This window comes from Uloborus diversus, chromosome 2 (genome assembly GCF_026930045.1).
Source record: "Uloborus diversus isolate 005 chromosome 2, Udiv.v.3.1, whole genome shotgun sequence".
NCBI classification, from domain to species: Eukaryota; Metazoa; Arthropoda; class Arachnida; order Araneae; family Uloboridae; genus Uloborus; species Uloborus diversus.
Genome location: NC_072732.1, coordinates 148766961 through 148785925, shown reverse-complemented (window position 1 = coordinate 148785925; position 18965 = coordinate 148766961). Strand labels below are relative to the sequence as shown.

The 18965-nt window shown below is 35.4% G+C and overlaps 1 protein-coding gene across 1 annotated transcript in view; it reads right to left on the bottom strand.

Moving 5' to 3' along the window:
* The window catches only part of LOC129217400 (uncharacterized), a 108495-nt gene that overhangs the window by 30223 nt on the left and 59307 nt on the right, over positions 1-18965 (bottom strand). The window contains exons 4-5 of the mRNA XM_054851697.1: positions 17125-17294; positions 8489-8623 (exon numbers count right to left, since the gene is read on the bottom strand). Of these exons, the coding sequence (XP_054707672.1) occupies positions 8489-8623; positions 17125-17294 (305 nt within the window). The remainder of the gene's footprint in view (positions 1-8488; positions 8624-17124; positions 17295-18965) is intronic.

Sequence of the window (18965 nt, the reverse complement as noted above, 5' to 3'; positions counted from 1 at the left end):
CTGTTAATGTGATTTTATACCTTTTTGTTTGTTTGGCGAAACATTTATTATTGCCAAAGAAAAAACATCCGCTTCACTCGCAAAAAGGCTGGGTTCCGGAGCGTGGTCGCTTGACCCGTTAAGCGCTGAGCAGTTCAGTCTAGGATTATTGTTTTAAGGCAACCGTTAATAAAATTCATTGTTTTGGCGATTTGTTTTGAAAGAAAAGAAACTTTGGATTTGTTTTTATCCGAGTGAAATGTACGACATTTTCTTCTTTTTTCTGACGATTTTTGGATGTTCCACGGGATGTTTTTTTTCGTTAGACGGATGGATTATTATAGCGTGGTTGCTGGGCAAGTTTGGCGATAAACAATAGAACTGCGGAATTATTTTTACATTTGAAAGATATTATTTGATGTCTTTTTTTGTTTATTTGGCGAAATAGTTAAAATTGCAGTAAAAACCGCTTCAGTCGCTAAATCGAGTTTTCAAGCAACTGTAAATCTAATTTAATGATTTGACGAAACGTTTTAAATTCCAAAGAAACTTAAATAGTGTTTTTTTTACTTCCTTTTACAAAAAAGGAAGTATTGTATTCGCGAAAAAATTTTCACTCAAAAATCGCCCTTAATTTCCATTTTGCTCACCCCCAAATGAATGTTGAGTTTTTTTTTCGATTCGACCACATGCGGAAAAGTGCCTAAGAATGTATAGACACGCGAAATATCCATTTTGACCATCACCGAGGTAATTACAACGACTTTTCTCGTGACGTCTGTATGTATGTGCGTATGTGTGTATGTGCGTATGTGCGTATGTATCTCGCATAACTCAAAAATGATATGTCCTAGAAAGTTGAAATTTGGTACATAGACTCGTAGTGGGGTCTAGTTGTGCACCTCCCCTTTTGGTTGCTTTCGGATGTTCCTAAGGGGGTCTTTTGCACCTTTTTGGGGGGAAATCATTGTTAATTTCGATGTAAACTCAAGTGGCGTTATAATTTGTCGGACACTTGGCGATATATCGCCAGTCTTTTGGTCGCCAAGTTTTGTCGCCAACTTGGCGACAAATTTGGCGGAGTTTTTTTTTTTTTTTTGGTTTCAATTTGGCCATTGTTGGTGATATTTAGAGAATAAATATTGAATCACATTAAAATAGCGAATAATGGGGAAATGACATTAAATTGGAGTAAAAGGAAGTCATGTGATGCACACATCAGCTCGTTTTTTTTTTGAAAAGGTGTGTACTCATTTCATACAAAGAAAAACGATCATTTCACATCAGAGGCGGAGGGGGACGTCAATTTTTTTTTATTCAACGGACTTCCATTAAATTTTTAGCACGGGCATCGCTGTGCGGGTACTGCTAGCATTTTGATAATTGGGAGACTTGCGAAAAAAATGTTTAGGAGGGGTACATTTTGGGAATATAGGTATTTTAGACACCAAACAAAAGAAATACAAAAAAAGTCAAAAAATCTAATATCTAAAACTGTCATATCACGGTGTTTGTGTTGCAACCCCTCCGAAACGGCTCGACCGTTTTTTATGTAATTTTTTATGTGTATTTGGCAGGTATGAGAATAGGTCGTAATGTATATGTATCGTACCGATAGGTGTGTCTCTAGAATTGTTTTGGCTACCAAGTATAAAAATGACGTGACGCTTTGGCAAAACATCGAAAAACTCTCAAAGATTTAAAATTTTTATTTGTTGCCATCTGCTATAACAAATAAAATGTTTGAATAATTTAAGCAAGGCTTTTGCAATGATTTTCAATTTCGCTCTTTGATTCTTTTGCAGGGGTATTTTTAGGGAAATTCGCGATTAAAGAATGGAAGGGTGAAACCTTAGGGTTATAGGTATTTTTAGATTCCCATTCTTTTTTTTTTAAGGGTCAAAAAAAAAAAAAAAAAAAAAAAAAACTGGATAGTGACATTCCGATTATACCTCTGGCAGTTTCGGCTGGTCAAGGTGCATTTTTTTCGGGGCAGGGGGGATTCACCATGTGAACTAGCAAAACATTTCTCATTTTGCCAATGTTTGCTAAAATGTGATCTAATGATGACATCGCATTATCCGTTGCATCATTTGGAACTGCAGTAACTTTAAAATTCAGCATTTAAGCTGCCACTGAACTTTCAAAATAACCCAGAATATATCGAAATGTTGAAAAGGTCCAGCTAAAGCATGTGCGTCCAAATGCTACAAGATCCATTTGCTGACAAATTCTCGGACCCTTTGTCAGATATCTGTTATAAATAATCATTACAACGTAAGTATGGCTTAAAGAATAAAGCTTTTATTTACTGAAAACCAAGCTAGATAAATTAACTAAGCTTTCTTTAAACATAAAATGACAAAAGAACAAAAGCTATTGTTGCCAATTAATTTAGTTAAAATCAGTATTGCCAAATAGTGTAAACAAGTATTATATTACATTTACCCCCTCCTAATTATTTTTTACAGTCTGTGACAAGATTGTAGCTCTCAGCCTGTTACATAGTCAGCCAGATAGGATGGTTGGCGCCTTTCTCTGGTAGAGCGAAAGACAACTTCATCATTCATTGATTCTGCGAAACTGTTGCGTGGCGTTCCTTTATGATATTCTGGAGAGCTGAGCGATAATGAAGATTTTTCCAATGTAGTATGTTGGGTCGCTTCTTCTGGTAGATCATCAGTCGGTTTGATATTCTGACGGGGTGGGGAAAGATGATTCGACTCATCGTCGCAAGTAGAGTCCTCATCCCCTCTTGGAGCTAAGTGTCTTAAAGAAACAGTGGTTTCGCGTCCGTCAGGATATTTTACATGAGCGTACTCAGGATTTGCTTCAATAAGCTGGACTTCTTGCACAACTGGCTCATACTTGTTGGCTCTTGCATGGTTTTTCAAAAGAACAGGACCAGGGCGGGAGAGCCAAGTAGGCAAAGACCGACCGTTGAATGATCTTCTGGCATGAATGAAAAGACGTTCGTGAGGTGTTGAGTTGGTGGCAGTGCACAGCAGAGAGCAAATTGAATGTAGTGCTTGCTGCAGTACCTCCTCCCAACGTTCTATTGCAATAGTTTTTGATTTAACAGCAAGTTGTATGGTTTTCCAAATTATACCATTGTACCTTTCAACTTGACCATTACCTTGAGGGTTGTATGCCGTAGTACGGCTTGTAGCAATACCAAGCGAGGACAAGAAGCTTTTCAGTTCACTGGACATAAATGATGACCCTCTATCCGTATGTATATAGGCAGGCATTCCGAAAACCGAGAAAAGGTTCTGGAGATGTGAAATAACTGTGGCAGCAGATACATCCGAACATGGAAACGCAAAAGGAAACCTGGTGAACTCATCCACAACCATAAGGAGGAAACGGATCCTTGATACAGCTGGTAAAGGTCCTTTGAAATCAATATTTAACCTTTCAAAAGGAGAAGTTGCTTTTATCAACTTGCCTTCGTCCCTGAAAAAACGAGGCTTTACTTCATTACAACATTTGCATGAGTTTATAACTCTTTTGATGTCTTCTAGAGAAAAAGGTAAGTTCTTTGCTCGCACCCAATGGTACATTCTCGTAATTCCAGAATGGCACAAAGAGTCATGCAACATATTCAAATCTACTTGAGGGACAGAAGCACCACTTACTCGAGAAAGAGCGTCGGCTGTTGCATTTTTGTTACCAGGTCGATAGATGATGTCATATTTAAAACATCCCAGTTCCAGTCTCTAACGTATAATCTTTTCATTTTTTATCTTACTATTATGATGCTGATCAAAAATAAAAGCAACTGATTTCCGATCAGTAAAAATCTCGAAGTGTCTGCCGATCAGGTAATGTCGCCATGTTCTCAAAGACTCTACAATAGCATATGCCTCCTTTTCAATGATGGCATGCTTTCTTTCTGATGGGCTGAGGGTTCTGGAGAAGAATGCAATAGGTCGATTTGCTTGACTAAGTGTAGCCGAGATTGCGAATTCAGAGGCATCTGTTTCAACTCTGAACGGAATTTTATCCTCGATTGCAGCTAGTGAGGCATTGGTTATATCAGATTTTAGAGAGTTGAAAGCTGTCACAGCTTCCTTGGATAAAGGAAAAGGTCCATTGCTCAAGAGAGGGCGTATTTTTTCTGAGAAGCTGGCGATCCAGCGAGAGTTATGTGCGAACATCCCTAGAGCTCGCTGTAAAGAGGCCGTGTCTCTGGGCACAGGCATATCCATAAAGGGAGCCAATCTATCACGATCAGGTTTAATCTCCTTATTGCAAATGGTATAACCCAGTAACTTGATACATTTTACCAAGTATTGGGACTTTTCTTCATTTAGGGTTAAGTTGTACTTCTTTACTGCAGCTAAAAATCTCTGTAGGTTGTTATGTTCAGTTTGAGTTTTACCACAGACCGTTACATCATCTAAATAGGGGTAAACACCCTCTAGTTTTTCATTCGCGATAATCATATCAATTGTCCTCTGAAAACTGGCTACACCATTAGTGACCCCAAAAGGGACACGCAAGAATTGATAGAGTTTCCCACTCGCTTCGAAGGCAGTATACTGCTTCTCAGAGTCCTTGATTCGTACCTGATGGTAGGCGCTCCTCAGATCTATTGTGCTGAAGATTTCATATTTAGAGATTTCGGAAATTAATTCTTCAATCCTTGGAAGAGGGTAAGCGTCCAGAAGGGTAAACTTATTTATGGTTTGTGAGTAGTCTATTACCATGCGATTCTTAAGAGTGTCTCCTTTGACAATAAATGCTTGAGCTCGCCTAGGGGAATTACTGGGTTCTATAACGCCTTCGCTCATGAGCTTAATTATTTCAGAAGCAATGAACTGCTTGTCTTCATTGGTTTGTCTCCTGGGCTTAGTAGCGATAGGTTTACAGTCGGGTGTAAGGTTTGAAAACAACGAAACAGGTAGGACTAAGGCTACGGCCAGGGAGCATATACGTAAAGGAGGTCTCTCTCCTCTAAAGTCAATCTCTACCGACGAATGATCACTTAATACGTTGTGACCTATTAAAAAGTCTACACAGAAGTTTCGCATGACTAATGCCTCCACATTGTTGTATTTATGACCTTGCATTTTGACTGAAACAGTACAATAACCAGAAAGTTCCGTGGTCAACGACGAATTCGCCATGGTTATTTTTCCATAGTAAAGGTTCACTTTTGCGCGGCATCTCTGAACATGAAACGCATTGATAAAACTTAAAGAGCTCCCAGTGTCTATGAGTGCATTTAGCTTCACTCCATTAATTTCCACTTGAGTGACCGATTTTTGAAGGCAATGGGGGAAGACAGAAGCAGAAGCGAGGAGGTAGGACGAAGCACTGGATTGTTGTGATTTGCCTTGTTGAAATGGGGACTTACATAATCTCTGGAAATGTCCTTTTTTTCCACAATTTCGACATATCGAATCCTTTGCTGAGCAAGCACTCCGAGGGTGATAGTCATTCCCACAGAAATAACACCTCTTTGAGCGATTTGGGGTAACTGCTGCAAGCTGATGAGCATCGTCATCTTTCGAGTTCTCCGTGGTTGCCCCAGTTATAAAAGGGTTTTGTAAGAGGTAAGAAGCTGAGTGATGCTCAGCCAGCTCCAGGGCTCTGGCTTGATCAAACGCATTCTCCAGGGTGACAATGGAGTTCTCCAGCAGTCTTTCGCGAATGCGCGAGTTCTTGAGGCCACGAATGAAGGCATCTCTGACATACTCGCTTTTGTTCTGTTCTGCATTGACAGCTTTGAAACTATAGACCTTGCTAAGTTGCTTGAGTGCTTGAAGGTATTCCTGTACTGACTCACCACTATGCTGAGCTCTTGATGCCAGGCAGTGTCTCGCAAAAATTTCATTGCGCTTTGTTATGTACAAAGCATCTAAGACTGCTATGGCATCTGTATACTTTGTGCAATCATTGATATACATATAAACTGTTGCAGAAACATAGTTGCATAATAGGGAAAGCTTGTTACCGTCTTGGATGCCCTTAATTTGCGAAATGAAGTTAGAAAAGGTTTGGCACCAGTGCTTCCACTTTGCCTCTGCGCCAACGCTTGTGGGATCCACGTCAAACCTTTCCGGTTTTAGTAATTGCTCCATTTAGTTGCTTGCTCAAATGTTATCAGTAAATAAAATTGTTATAAACAATCATTACAACGTAGGTATGGCTTAAAGAATAAAGCTTTTATTTACTGAAAACCAAGCTAGATAAATTAACTAAGCTTTCTTTAAACATAAAATGACAAAAGAACAAAAGCTATTGTTGCCAATTAATTTAGTTAAAATCAGTATTGCCAAATAGCGTAAACAAGTATTATATTACAATATCGACGAATGAAAATTTGCTGTCAATGAAAATTTTGAATGCATAAAACTGCTAAATAATTTTTTCACCATCGTTGATTGGAGAAAATGTTCTTATTGACCGCGATGTACGCATACAATACATGCATCATGCGTGGCTGGCAGAAAGAGTCATATATTTGGCAGTAAAAAATGTGGAGGTTGACGATTTATAAACTTCGAGATACTGGCGACTTGGTATCATACAAATCGATCGATACAATTTGCGATTCTGACGAAGCTGTAAATTATCCAACAGAGTTTTTGAATCCTAGAAAAAATTTGTGGCCGAACAAGGTCTGCTGGAACAGCTAGTAAATTTAATATATTTATTACAGGGGTGATAGTAGAATCAAGCAAAAAATTCTGAAGACAGTGTGAAATTTTCTGAAACTATGTGGAAGCTCTCGAGTCCCCCTCTCCCCCTTTAAAAAAACTCTTCAAATATGTATAAAAAATCATCGAAATCATTCAAAGACATAATTTCAAAAGTTTTCATTCGAAATAATTTTTCCGTTTTAGAATGTGTTGTAAGCCCAAAATTTCCAGAAACGACAACTCAAAGGTTTTGAAAAGTGCGAATCACAAAACCCCTGGTTGATTAAATATTTGCATAATAATCGACACATATCCATGTTTGATTATAAATTAGCACGATACTCGACCCCTATCCAAGTTGAATGCAGAAAAATACCATTAAAACATCGCTTAAAATATTAGTGAAAAATGCGTCGAAATTATATTTAAAAACTTCATATTTTATGAATATAATTTGAACTTGATCAATACTCACCGACTAATTTTTTCCAATTGTGGAAAAATCGGAGTTTGATAAAGACGTCACAGTCTCAAAGTATGTTTCCATCGGTTTTGGGTTCATCAGGTTTTTATTTTTTATTTTTTTCAACTTTCTAAAAAAAAAAAGAGCTTTGTCACCCGAACGCTTCACTGTTTTTTTTATAGGTTAGGGGTTCCCAAAGTGGGTGCCGCTAGTCAGAAAAGTTTGGGAACCCCTGTTACATGAAGTTCTTTTCTAACAAACGAGGCTTTTTTCAACAGGGTTATCGTCTAATACAGTGGACTAGTTTTCAGGAACCTTCGTATAAAATGAGGTTTTGCGCAAACACGTTGCTGAAATTTTTTATTTCTTGCATGATACTAAATCCAAAACATTAATTTAAACTGATTAACTATTTACAGCACACTTAAAAATCAACTCAACACGACCAAAAGCGAAATATCTAAAAATTACAACAGAAAGGAATAATAATCTGCAGCGACTATACATAAAAAACATTTACACATTAAAATGTTTTATCGATTGAAGCGATGACTACATGCAGTTTTACTTTTACAATAACTATAGTCGATTAAATTTATTGCATAAAAAGCGATCGGGCGTCAGACATTTCTTTGTTACTTTTCATTATAATGGTTCCTGAAGACAGCGCCGCAGACTGTATCAAGGAAAACTTATTTCACTGTCTTAAATACATATACAAGTAGAAAAGTAACAGTAACCCCCCCCCCCCCCCCCCCCCCCAAAAAAAAAAAAAGGATTCGAAAATTATTCACTGTTTTTTATGGTTTCGGTCACGCTTTTCTTTTTTTTTTCTTCAAGCAGTCATTTTCACAATTCAAATGCAATGAACCTTATAACAGATTACAAAATATTGTTGCAGATTGGGAGGGGGGTGGTTACGACCCCCATGATCAATCCCCTACTTTTATCCAACCCTTTATGAAATGCCCCATATGTACAATTTTTAACGGCTTAGATCAATTTTGTTTTATGTTTTCGATCTTTCAAACACTATTGCAGGTTTGGAGAAGGGGGTCATGACCCCTATGACCCCCCCCCCCTATCTTGTATCCGCGACTGGATCGTATGCATCTCGTAGGTTTAGTTGCAGAATGCAGACCCCTCCCCTGATTTGAATTTCAACGAAAGGAGAGCAATTTTTTGATTAATAGTGGCGACATCTAGAGTATTAGGAACTAACTATAACTCAATTTGAATATCGAAAAATTTCGAAGTTTAAAACTAGAAAAGACTTATTGACTTATGATTTCCAGAAATTTTCAATGAGTTTGTTTTGCTTTTTATAATGATAAATCATCAAGATGTAGACAGAAAACAGTTGACTGTTGATGAACAAAATGTCCTTCCAGCTTACCTTCTTTCAATGCTCGACAGAGGTTCCTTGCCTCTTTTAATTTTGATGCAAGGTTTTTGTCGATCGAAACAATCACATCCACATCGTCCATCTTTGTATATGCGGCTGCTAAAGGGAACTGGGCATTCGCGGCACCTGTTGGAAAGGCGGAAAAAACTAATTATTAAAATAAGAGCAATATTTTGTAAGTTTAAATCATAAGTCTCTTTGCTCTCTTACTGTTTACAGGAGAAAGGATCGAATTAATTCTATAGTAACTGCTTCCATTGTCACATAACATTGCTTTTGCATAGGCTTGATATTTCAAAATGTACCAGGGGAGCAGGAGGGGTTAAGGGTACACACTAATGTGTAAATCTTATTAATAATTATAACATGTAAAACTGAGAAAACCACGACCAGTTGCCTGTAAATGCATTTATTTAAAAAAAACAAAAGGAGGGGCAGTTGACCCCCATGAATCCCTAAATGACGGACATGTTTTTGCGTAGTTGGCGTGTTGATGGTGATTTGACTTAGGTTCAATCTGGTTCGGATCTAAAAATTTTGAACCCTCCTGAAAAAAAAAGGCTCCCGAACCGCCGACTGCCCCCCCTCCCCCCCCAAAAAAAACAAAATTTTAACTTAGTGATTGTTCGTTTTATATCTTTAGTCTTTCTGCATAAAGTTTTGAATTCGTTCATTTCAGTTTCAATTCATTATTATGATATAATTAAAAGCTTTTACCTACTTCGCTAAACGCTTCCGGGAAGTTATGTGGATTCTTTCCAGGGTAATGTCATGATATTTTCGAAAACATCGGATATTTTGATATATATCCGATATTTTCATTCAGCACAAACTAAAGTTTTCAAAATAATAAATGTATCCTCAAATCACTCTTTATTTTGTTACATTAAGACTTTAATTAAGGTTTCTCTCATTATTTATGTTTAATATTTCATTTTACATTTTTGTCAATTTTAAAGATGTTAATTTGGCACTAACTGTTTCATTCATTTTTCTTCTGTTGGCTGCTTTTACACAGTTATATGATTCAGAAACAAAAAATATGCATTAGTTGGTGCACTGCACAGTCATAAGACATTTTCTTTTTTTCTGACTAACTTTTAATACTTAATTAGGTACTTTTAATATGATTTAAAATTGTTACATTTCTAATAATAAAAATAAATATAAAAAAAGAAATACTTTGCTGTATTAAAGATGTATTAATATATCATAAAAATATAATGCATAACTTTTAGTTTATTTTTAATAAATGAACAATATGAGTATAATTTTTATATTGGGATTACTGCAGTTGAAAAAAAATATCGAAAACAACAAAATATGATGTTTTCAAAATAAATATTGGATATATATCATGATATATATCGGCGAATTATCGGCGAATATTCTTTCAATCCTGAATTTTGATATTTTAGTGAGCAATCACGAATTGATTAGTATCCTCATGTGTCCAAGGCTTATGTTGCTCTGATTTTTTAGATTACCAGGACACTATGCTTGTTTTTAATATTCATTTAGAGAGCGAAATTTTCGTCGTCGTTGTTACAAATCGTAGGCAGTTTCATTTTATTCTTTTTTTTTCGGGCTTAACTCAAGCAGACTATATATTTAAAAAGATATTTTTTGTGAAAAATGTTTCTTCAGGATACATTCACCTATAAATGAACTTGAAAAGCAAAACTTCAGTGAAATACATAATTTCCAGATTACTAATTCCCCAATCATTTAAGATTGATAAGAATAAAAATACGTAACATTAAAAGCTTTAATTAATCTTTATGATAAGTGTGCTGGTGGATATCGTCCATAAAATCTTCCTCCTTATTACCGCATCCCAATCATCTTTTTTTTTTTTTTTTTATTATTTTTTTTTTTTTTTTTTAATTATGGATATGCCTCGTCTTACCTATTCTAGAAAATCATCAGTCATAATATGGCGGGTGCAAATTTCTTGGTCACTTCCATTCCATTACATTTGTAAAAACAGGAAACCAAATGAGTAGACTCCTATCGCTATTTGTGATTGCGAAAACCTAATTTGTAACTAAGACGTCGAATTCAATCTCCATATTTTACGTCTTTTAGTCCAGATTAAGAAACTTAACATCGGGGTTTCACAGTACGTATGTATTAAACAAGTTAGCTTGGTATTATAATTGCCAAAAAACATTAACTAATGCAAGCAATCTTTGAGTCTCAGTGTCTAGTCATTGCAGACACATGCCGTAGTGACATAAAATTCTTATCTGGACATCACCATAAACTTTTGCTGAACTGACAGCATGGTGTCATTCTGCCACGATATTTGTGTTAAACGACAAGTTTCCTGTCGGACTTCCCACAGCTTTCATTGCATAAATTGTCTCTGAAATAAATCTTGTCATAGTACGGTTGTCACATATTCAAATAAAAGAGCGCTACAAAAACTACAGATCGAATGAAGATACTGAAGTGGTAATACTCTAATTAGCTGCATCTTCATATGGAAGTGTATGAATGAATACAGTGAGAATAATTTAGATGACAGCTGAGTGAAAAAATGGTACGTATTAGAAAAAAACTGCTGCAAACTACGAAAAATGGCGCTAAATTCTCAATGTATGTATAAAACTGGTTGAATTATGTCTGGGGAAGGCAAGTTTCCACGAAATCAGGACAGAATTAATGGTATAATGAAGACAGATGGCCAAATATATCACTTACAATGAGGAAGTCCAATGACTCGCGAATGAATTTTGGCACCCGACTATTAACATCGAATTACATCTATATCCCAAGAAAATTAAAAGGGTCTTCACCCATTTTCTTCCACTCAATTATGGATAACCCAATTGGATGAAAGATTTTAATTACCTGTAATGACAGCTTACGGCCACAAAGTGGTTCAGCTTCGTGCTAATATACAAGTGTTAATGCATTTATGTTATCAAATAGGAAGTGCAAATCTTTTGCACAATAATGTAAATAATGCTAAGCCGACTGTAAACATTTCCTTTGAAGCTTTCTTGGAACTATCATGACCAAATATGACTGGAATAACAAAGTATAGTATGTAATTTAGTGTTACGTTGATTAGTTATTTAATTTTACACATTTTAATTACTATTTTTCTGATCATCAGATACCTGTTTAAGTAAAGTAATTCAAATAAAAAGCAGGATTAGATGCCGAGTTTTTCATAACGCTCTAACAGTGGCGTCGCTACGGGGCGGGGGCGGTCCGCCCTCGGGTTTTAAACGTCTGGGGGGGGGAGGGTGAAATACAAAGTGAAAATGCAAGTTGTTGAAAAATATGAAGCTAAAATGCATTTTTACGACTACAAATCTGAAAAATTTCCTGGGGGGTAAACCCCCGGACCCCCCACTTTTATTTGATTTTTGTACATTAACCCAATCAAAATACCGTTTTACACAAATGTAGTTATTTCTGAAAATTGTATGAATTTCATGTTTTCATGATTACATATTTCGTTTTTCTTTTGCGTTTGTGTGTGTGTGTGGGGGGGGGGACACCACAAATTACCGCCCCGGGTGTCACCCATGCTAGGTACGCCACTGCGCTCTAATTCAGTGGTCCCCAAACTTTTTTTTCACCTAAAAGCTCATTTTAGAATACCAGCCTGACGGCGCGCACCGCATTTCCTAGTGAACTAATAGTTAAACAATATAGTGCCCTTTGGGTTCAGAATTTTTATTTAATTTTGTAAACTATAACATAACTCAAATAATTTTTCGCTTTAATTCTAAACTGTAACCGCAATTTTTTTTTCACGGAACACACTGACGATTTTGCAGCTTCTTGCTGGTATACTCAAAAATCGACGGAAGGAACTAAAGATGTGCCATTCATGACCGAACGGGTCTATAATATCGATTCCGTAAAATGAACGGTGCTGTACTATTTCAAAATGAACGGCCGTTCTTTTGAAAGGTTATATTTATTTTATGTATAGTTCTCTTTGTCTCATTTAGTTTCATTTTTTTAGTTTTCTGTGTCTTTTGATATTACTTTCATTTAACACATTCAATTATTCTTTTTTTTTACTTTGAATTTTTACTTGCACATCATTTTTTTGCTTTATACAATTTCTTTTTTATATGACGATATTCGGTGATTTTGTACTCATTTATTTATTTATTTTTAAATTAGTTTTGAAAATTTTTTGATGTCATGTCAGTTTTATTTTTTTATTAATCACAATTTAAATATTTAATTTTGTACGATGCAAGAATCGAACCTGCGACTTTTGTAATAGCATGTCTTGCCACTCGGTTACCGAGAAATAACTTATACAATGAACTATAATTGCTTTATGCATCTAACCTAAATAAAATATTTCTTGTTAAAATTTGTATTGGTGTACACTGTACAGTAGACCCTCGTTTTACGTATGTTTATTTTACGCAGTTTCTATTATACGCAGTTTAAGATTTGACACCTAAATTTTATTTTACGCGGATGCGGCAATGCAAACAGATAAAATTTTTCCCTCTTTCAAATTCCAAACTCTTAAAGATTTCAGATTACGCGTAATCAACTGATTTTTGGCGTACTAATAATCGAGCTTGGGGGCTACTGGAGAGATTTTATGCAATTGGTTCCAGAGCTCTTTTCAGAAGTAAAGGTATTAAACTCACACAGTTCAGAACTCACTGGAAGAAAATCTTTTAGGAGTGACAAAGGAGGCCAAAACCAACGAGGATACCGACGTCAGTGACGCACAACAAAAAAACGTTCTCATTGAAAATTTTGAGTCATTCCTAGACAATAGAAATAATCTTTCTGATTTGTTAGTGAAGGAAGATTCTATCATGGAAATGACGCAAGTGATCATGGATGCGTTAATGCTCTGCAAAAAAATTACGGAGAAAAATTCTTAACGACTGCCAAAAGACTACCATAACCAGCTCCTCTTTATAAGCAGAACACGAAATTAATTTGTTTTATTTATGGATGTTGTGCATAAGAGTCGATATAAGTACATATAAACTTATTATACAATTAGTCATCGCTAGAATGAAGTATTTTGTTATCTGCGGAACCAAACCCCTATTTAACACTAGTATTAGGTCTCAATGTACGCGGTTTCGATTTTCGTGGAACGTAACTCCCGCGTAAAACGAGGGTCTCCTGTATTTTCCAACTCTTAGGTAATTTTTGCCGCTTTTCCTTAAAGGAATACAGAGAATCCAATGAAACATTTTCAATCCACGTGAGTAAGTCTCGTAGAGTTTTTTTAACTGGACGAAGTCGTTTGTGTCAACTAGTTCAGTTTGTACGGGTCAAAACATAAGCGATCGTTTGTTTTTGGCGGATACAGGTGAGAGGGGCAATGGGGTCGAGCGCCCCCTCTTAACCGAGGTGCAGGAAATCGCGCTAGGCATATTTTTGATACTGAAGTTCCAAAAAGGTAATTTTAGACGATCTTCAAAAAGTTACGAAAATGAGTTCTCCCCTCGGAGTTTTTTCAGAATTGCAGTCTTGAAAACGCAAACGTAGCACATCTCTTCACACTTAATTTATAGGGATTTTAACTTTATACAGGCAGTTTTTCGAAGTTCCAAAAATTCAATGTTAGACGATCTTAGATCATATTAGATAAGGTTCGGGGACTCTCCCCTGGAATTTTTTTTAAAAATTGAGTCATCCAAAAAAATAAGCAATTATAGGACACCTTTGTGACGTTAAGAGGAAAGGAATGGGGTTCAGTAGACTCCGTCGGAATATTTTAGAAATGGAAGTTCCAAAAAAAAAAAAAAGAGAGTCGATATTCCATAATGATAGAGGGTGGAAGCTTGAGAATTTACAAAAGGGTAAATATATTAAACATATTTTCTGGATCCGCCCTTGTCATCTGATGAACGGTTCGTTTAAAAGAACAAGGTTGCCCATCGCTAGAAGGAACTGGATTTTTTCCTTCCACAATCATACTTATGGAGGCACATTAAGGATTTGTGATGTGAGGAAACATTTACAAGTCTCTTACACAGACGCAGTTCATTCATTTGCACGGATAACAAGACTGGGGGGAGGGGGGGGGGGAGATTTTACAACTTCGCACTGATATCGGCAGATTCCTACGTACACATCGGTCAATCAACCTGATGGACGGCCAGCAGAACATATTGTAAATCAAGTTCTTGTTTATAATCTTGCTCCCGTATTACTCTTCATTATGAGATAAGGATAACACAGCTATAAATTTTCATTCTTTCACTCTTTTTTTTTCTGTAACATATCTGATAAGTTATTATTATCGATTCGAACGTATTGGTATAAGGAGGAAGAAGAAATGAGGAACTCCGCTTGTACGTTATTTGTGGTAACATGTCTTTTAGTTTACGTTCGTTTGTCTTGGTTCCGATTCAGCGTTAATTATTTTGTTCGTAAAATATTTTTTATGCATCGCATAAAGAATCCGCTATACGACACTTGCATTCGACTTAACCGGATTGATTTCATATTTTCAACGCCAAGCCGTTCAAATAATATTTTTTTTTTCAAAATACGAAAAAAAAAAATATCCCGAAGGCATAAAGCATTATGTTTAGGAAAATGGCTTATCTTTCGATGCAATGGCGTTTCAAGAATTTAACTTAATTCATTGCGAACTTTAAGTATTTGCGGGAGAAAGTATTTTTATTTATTTTTTTAATCGTTGAAATATGCTTCTTGTTAATATGTTACTTTTAGTGGGAGTTCGAATAAAGCTTTTCGAGTCATTTTTTAAATATTGCATCACTCTGCGTAAAAAAATGATGTTGCGATGTAGTTAAAATATTGATTTTATGAATACAGACAGAATATTTTCAGGAAATAAGCACACGATGTTAAAACTAATTACTTAAAATATATTATTGGCTTTTTTTTTTTTTTTTGGATAGATTAAAATATTTCATTCAGCAAATAAACCACGTTCTAAAAACCTTTTCGTTAAACATTTTTCTCATTTGTACGTGGTTTCTAAACGTTCGCATATATAAGTTTCGTTCCACCATAGGGAAATTGGTCAATTTAGAATGACTAAATTGTGACTCTTACGATCTTAAGATTTTTCATTTTCATCAACCTAAATAATAATAATAATAACAATAATAATAATAATTAAAAAAAGCGGAATAAGAAAAAAAAAATTTGCATAAAAAAATAAATAAATAAAAATAAATGTAATTTTAAAACACGAGTAGAACAAGCTAAGTCACCTGGTTTTTGAAATATCATAAAATTTTAATTCAAATCGCTGGCATAGGAGACAATCAAAAGATACACTAAAAACTCAAGCACTCAGCGAGGAAAAATAAATAAAAAGTATTTAGGCACATTCTATTGATATTTCCTACATGTTACAACTCTGTTTCATTGAACAAGTAATAACTAAAAACCCAACAAACAATTGTTTTATTTAATAAATCACAGGCAAATGTGTGATTTCATAGGAAAAAAAAAAACCTTGAAACTTGTTAAAAAATAAAAGTAGCTGCCAAATGCTGGGCATAAAGTTTTTCGTTTTCCATGGAATGGCTCATAGAGTAAAACCTGTGAAGTTGACCACCCTTGTAAATTGACCACCTGTCTAAGTTGACTGCTATTTTCCAGGCACGGAATTAGCTCTTATCGTACAAATCAACCTCCGTAAGTTGACCACCTGTTTAAGTTGACCACTAAAGTAGTGCACCGCAAGTGGTCTACTTACACAGGTTTCACTGTAGTTACATCTCTTACTGATATGAGTAAATATGGTTCGGGGAAAGGTACAAGTTTGTGAAGATTTGAAGACTGTTGCATTCAACTTCACTGTCCAATTTTTTACCAATTGGGATGCATTCAGAAGCTTCATTGCATTTATTTGTTGTTTTTAACTGCATGAATATTTGAAAAATTATTAAAACTCAGTATTTGAAAATCTGCCCCACTAGAAACAAAAACTTTTATGTAGATTGTAAAAATATTGTGGTACTTATTAAGAGTGAGATGCAAAAGCAATTTCTGTTAAGAGAATACACTGTGTTTTAAAATTGGAGTTAGATTTTCTCCATTTGAGATGTATATGCTACTCGGCCATTCCACGAAACAGTCATTCCTTGTCGCGCACGTGACGGTTCATATTTTTCATTAAAAAGTAAATTTTTTTAAAGGTTAATGACGAAACTTTTTGCTTAGGAAATCACACAAGTTTGTAACTTGTTAAGCAGAAATTTTTTTTAAATTAATATTTTAAACTATTATTTTAAATAAAATATATGAAACGTCACGTGCGGGACAAAATTGCTGCTTTCTGTAGAATGGTCCTTCTGCGTCCTGAACTTCATTTGGGGGGGGGGGGAGTAAATTCTCCATTTGCCGAAAGTGACTGCAAATGGTGCCGCATGATAAAATACGGGTATGCACATATAATCACATGTGCTGCATGTGCAACTAGTTACTGGTGCACGGGTGTATCTTGGGAAAAGGTATATTCGGGCAGTTAAAAATTTTAATCTTGCAATTATGTCACCAAATTGACCAAATCATCAGAGAAAATTTGCAGAATAAAGAACATTTTTTGGATGGTCACAGTGATCTCCCATTGGGGCGTCGCTGAATATATGCATTAAAAGGGGGGGGGGAGGAACTCAAAAACTTACTTCGATTTCGGCTTCGGTTCGTGTCCCGCCAGCGGGTCACTGGAGCCATCTTGAAGTCTGGGAAGATCGTTGATAAGTTGACATTTACAGGCAGTGTGGTTCACGAATAGCAGCTTCTCGAAACTGTTGTGACCGCCGTGAGAGAGGCCATGTTTGCCCACTCTCAATGCCTGTGAAAAAATAAATACTTATTTAATCAACTGTTCGTGATTTTCTTAACGAATAATAAAGATGAAAATCTCTCTGTCTGGATCTCTCTCTCTGTCAGGATCTGCGTGACGTGCATAGCGCCTATACCGTTCGGCCAATTTTCACGAAATTTGGCACAAAATTAGTTTGTAGCATGGGGGTGTGCACCTCGAAGCGATTTTTCGAAATCTTGATTTTGTTCTTTTTCTATTCCAATTTTAAGAACATTTTACCGAGCAAATTATTTTAACGTGGGTGGGTAAATTACCAAATTATCATAACGTAGAACCGTAACATGAGCGAGCAAATTGGCGAGAAATTCACCATCCATTATTTGTAAATTTACAGGCGAACCAAATGACCTTTTAATTTTCTTCTACGGGCAAAGCCGTGTGGGTACCATTAGTCTCAAATAATTGGGAAAATATCCGTTCACGTTGCGAGACTTAAAATATGCTTTGCGTCGGAACTAAATCAATTTTGCTTTGAGATGTCTGAAAAAAAGTCACTTTCAGAGAGATTTTAGTCACTCACTTGGTTTTTGCTTACACGCAAGTTTACTTTGCAAACGAGCTCAAGGGAGCTGATTGGTTGCACTTCTTTTTCTGTGAATTTTTATGAATTATACCGCAAGCAGTGGAGCTCATCTGTGGTGGCTATCAGTGGATCAATTCCGGAACTTTGTAATTTCTTTCCATTGAGAAATTTTAACATCTACGACCATTAATATAGTGATGAATTTTCTGAAACTATAAACTGTATGCCTTCTTGGGACTTGGTTTACTGAATTTCGTTTTTTAAGGGGGTCTAAGACACATTTTGGGGAAAAAAAATCAAACAGTTTTGGGTTTTAAAATATTTTGCACTGATTCACCATCTATTTAATGAGCAAAGTCATGACAAAAATATTATTTTTTTTTTAATTCAAATTAAATTTTTTTGTTTGAAAATGGGATTGCTTTAAATCACTAAAACTCAATGTTTAGGGTCAATTTTTGAATGTTTTTCAAAAAATAATGCACAATTATCTAAGTCTCGATTTTTATTCTGCAATTTAAAACATATTAATTCAATGAAAAATAGAAAATATTTAAAGAAAAATTCAAAGACATTTTTTAAAATCTTATTTTTTGCAGAAAACATTTTTTTTTTCATATTCGCCGAATAAAAATTGATGTAAACTGTTTGAAAAAGATATGCTCGAATTTCATTACTTTATCAGTTCTTGCTTATAAGAGTGAATGCAAAAAATCGGGAAAAATTGCATCATGGAGAGAAACGATTTTAAAGTTATAAAGTTAAGTATAATATTAGTTATAAATGCATGTATCAAAAATAATTATATCTTTTGTTCTAATTAAGATAGAAACAAGATTCGAACGTCCTTTTAAGCAGGGGAAAAAAGAGAAATTGCAAAATTTCACGATTTTTGTGTGCCGGATCCCTTTAATGGTCGAAATTCCGACAAATTTATATTCTTTCCGGGCGAATGTACGTTCTGAATAATATAGGGCAGAGCTCCTGAGTGCACTTTTTTGCTAACAATGAAGCCCTGATTATACTCAAAGTATCTTAAATACGTTTAATGCATTGCTTTTCATCTTTTTGTAGGCTTATAACAGAGTAAATAAGTTATGAACGCTTAATTATTT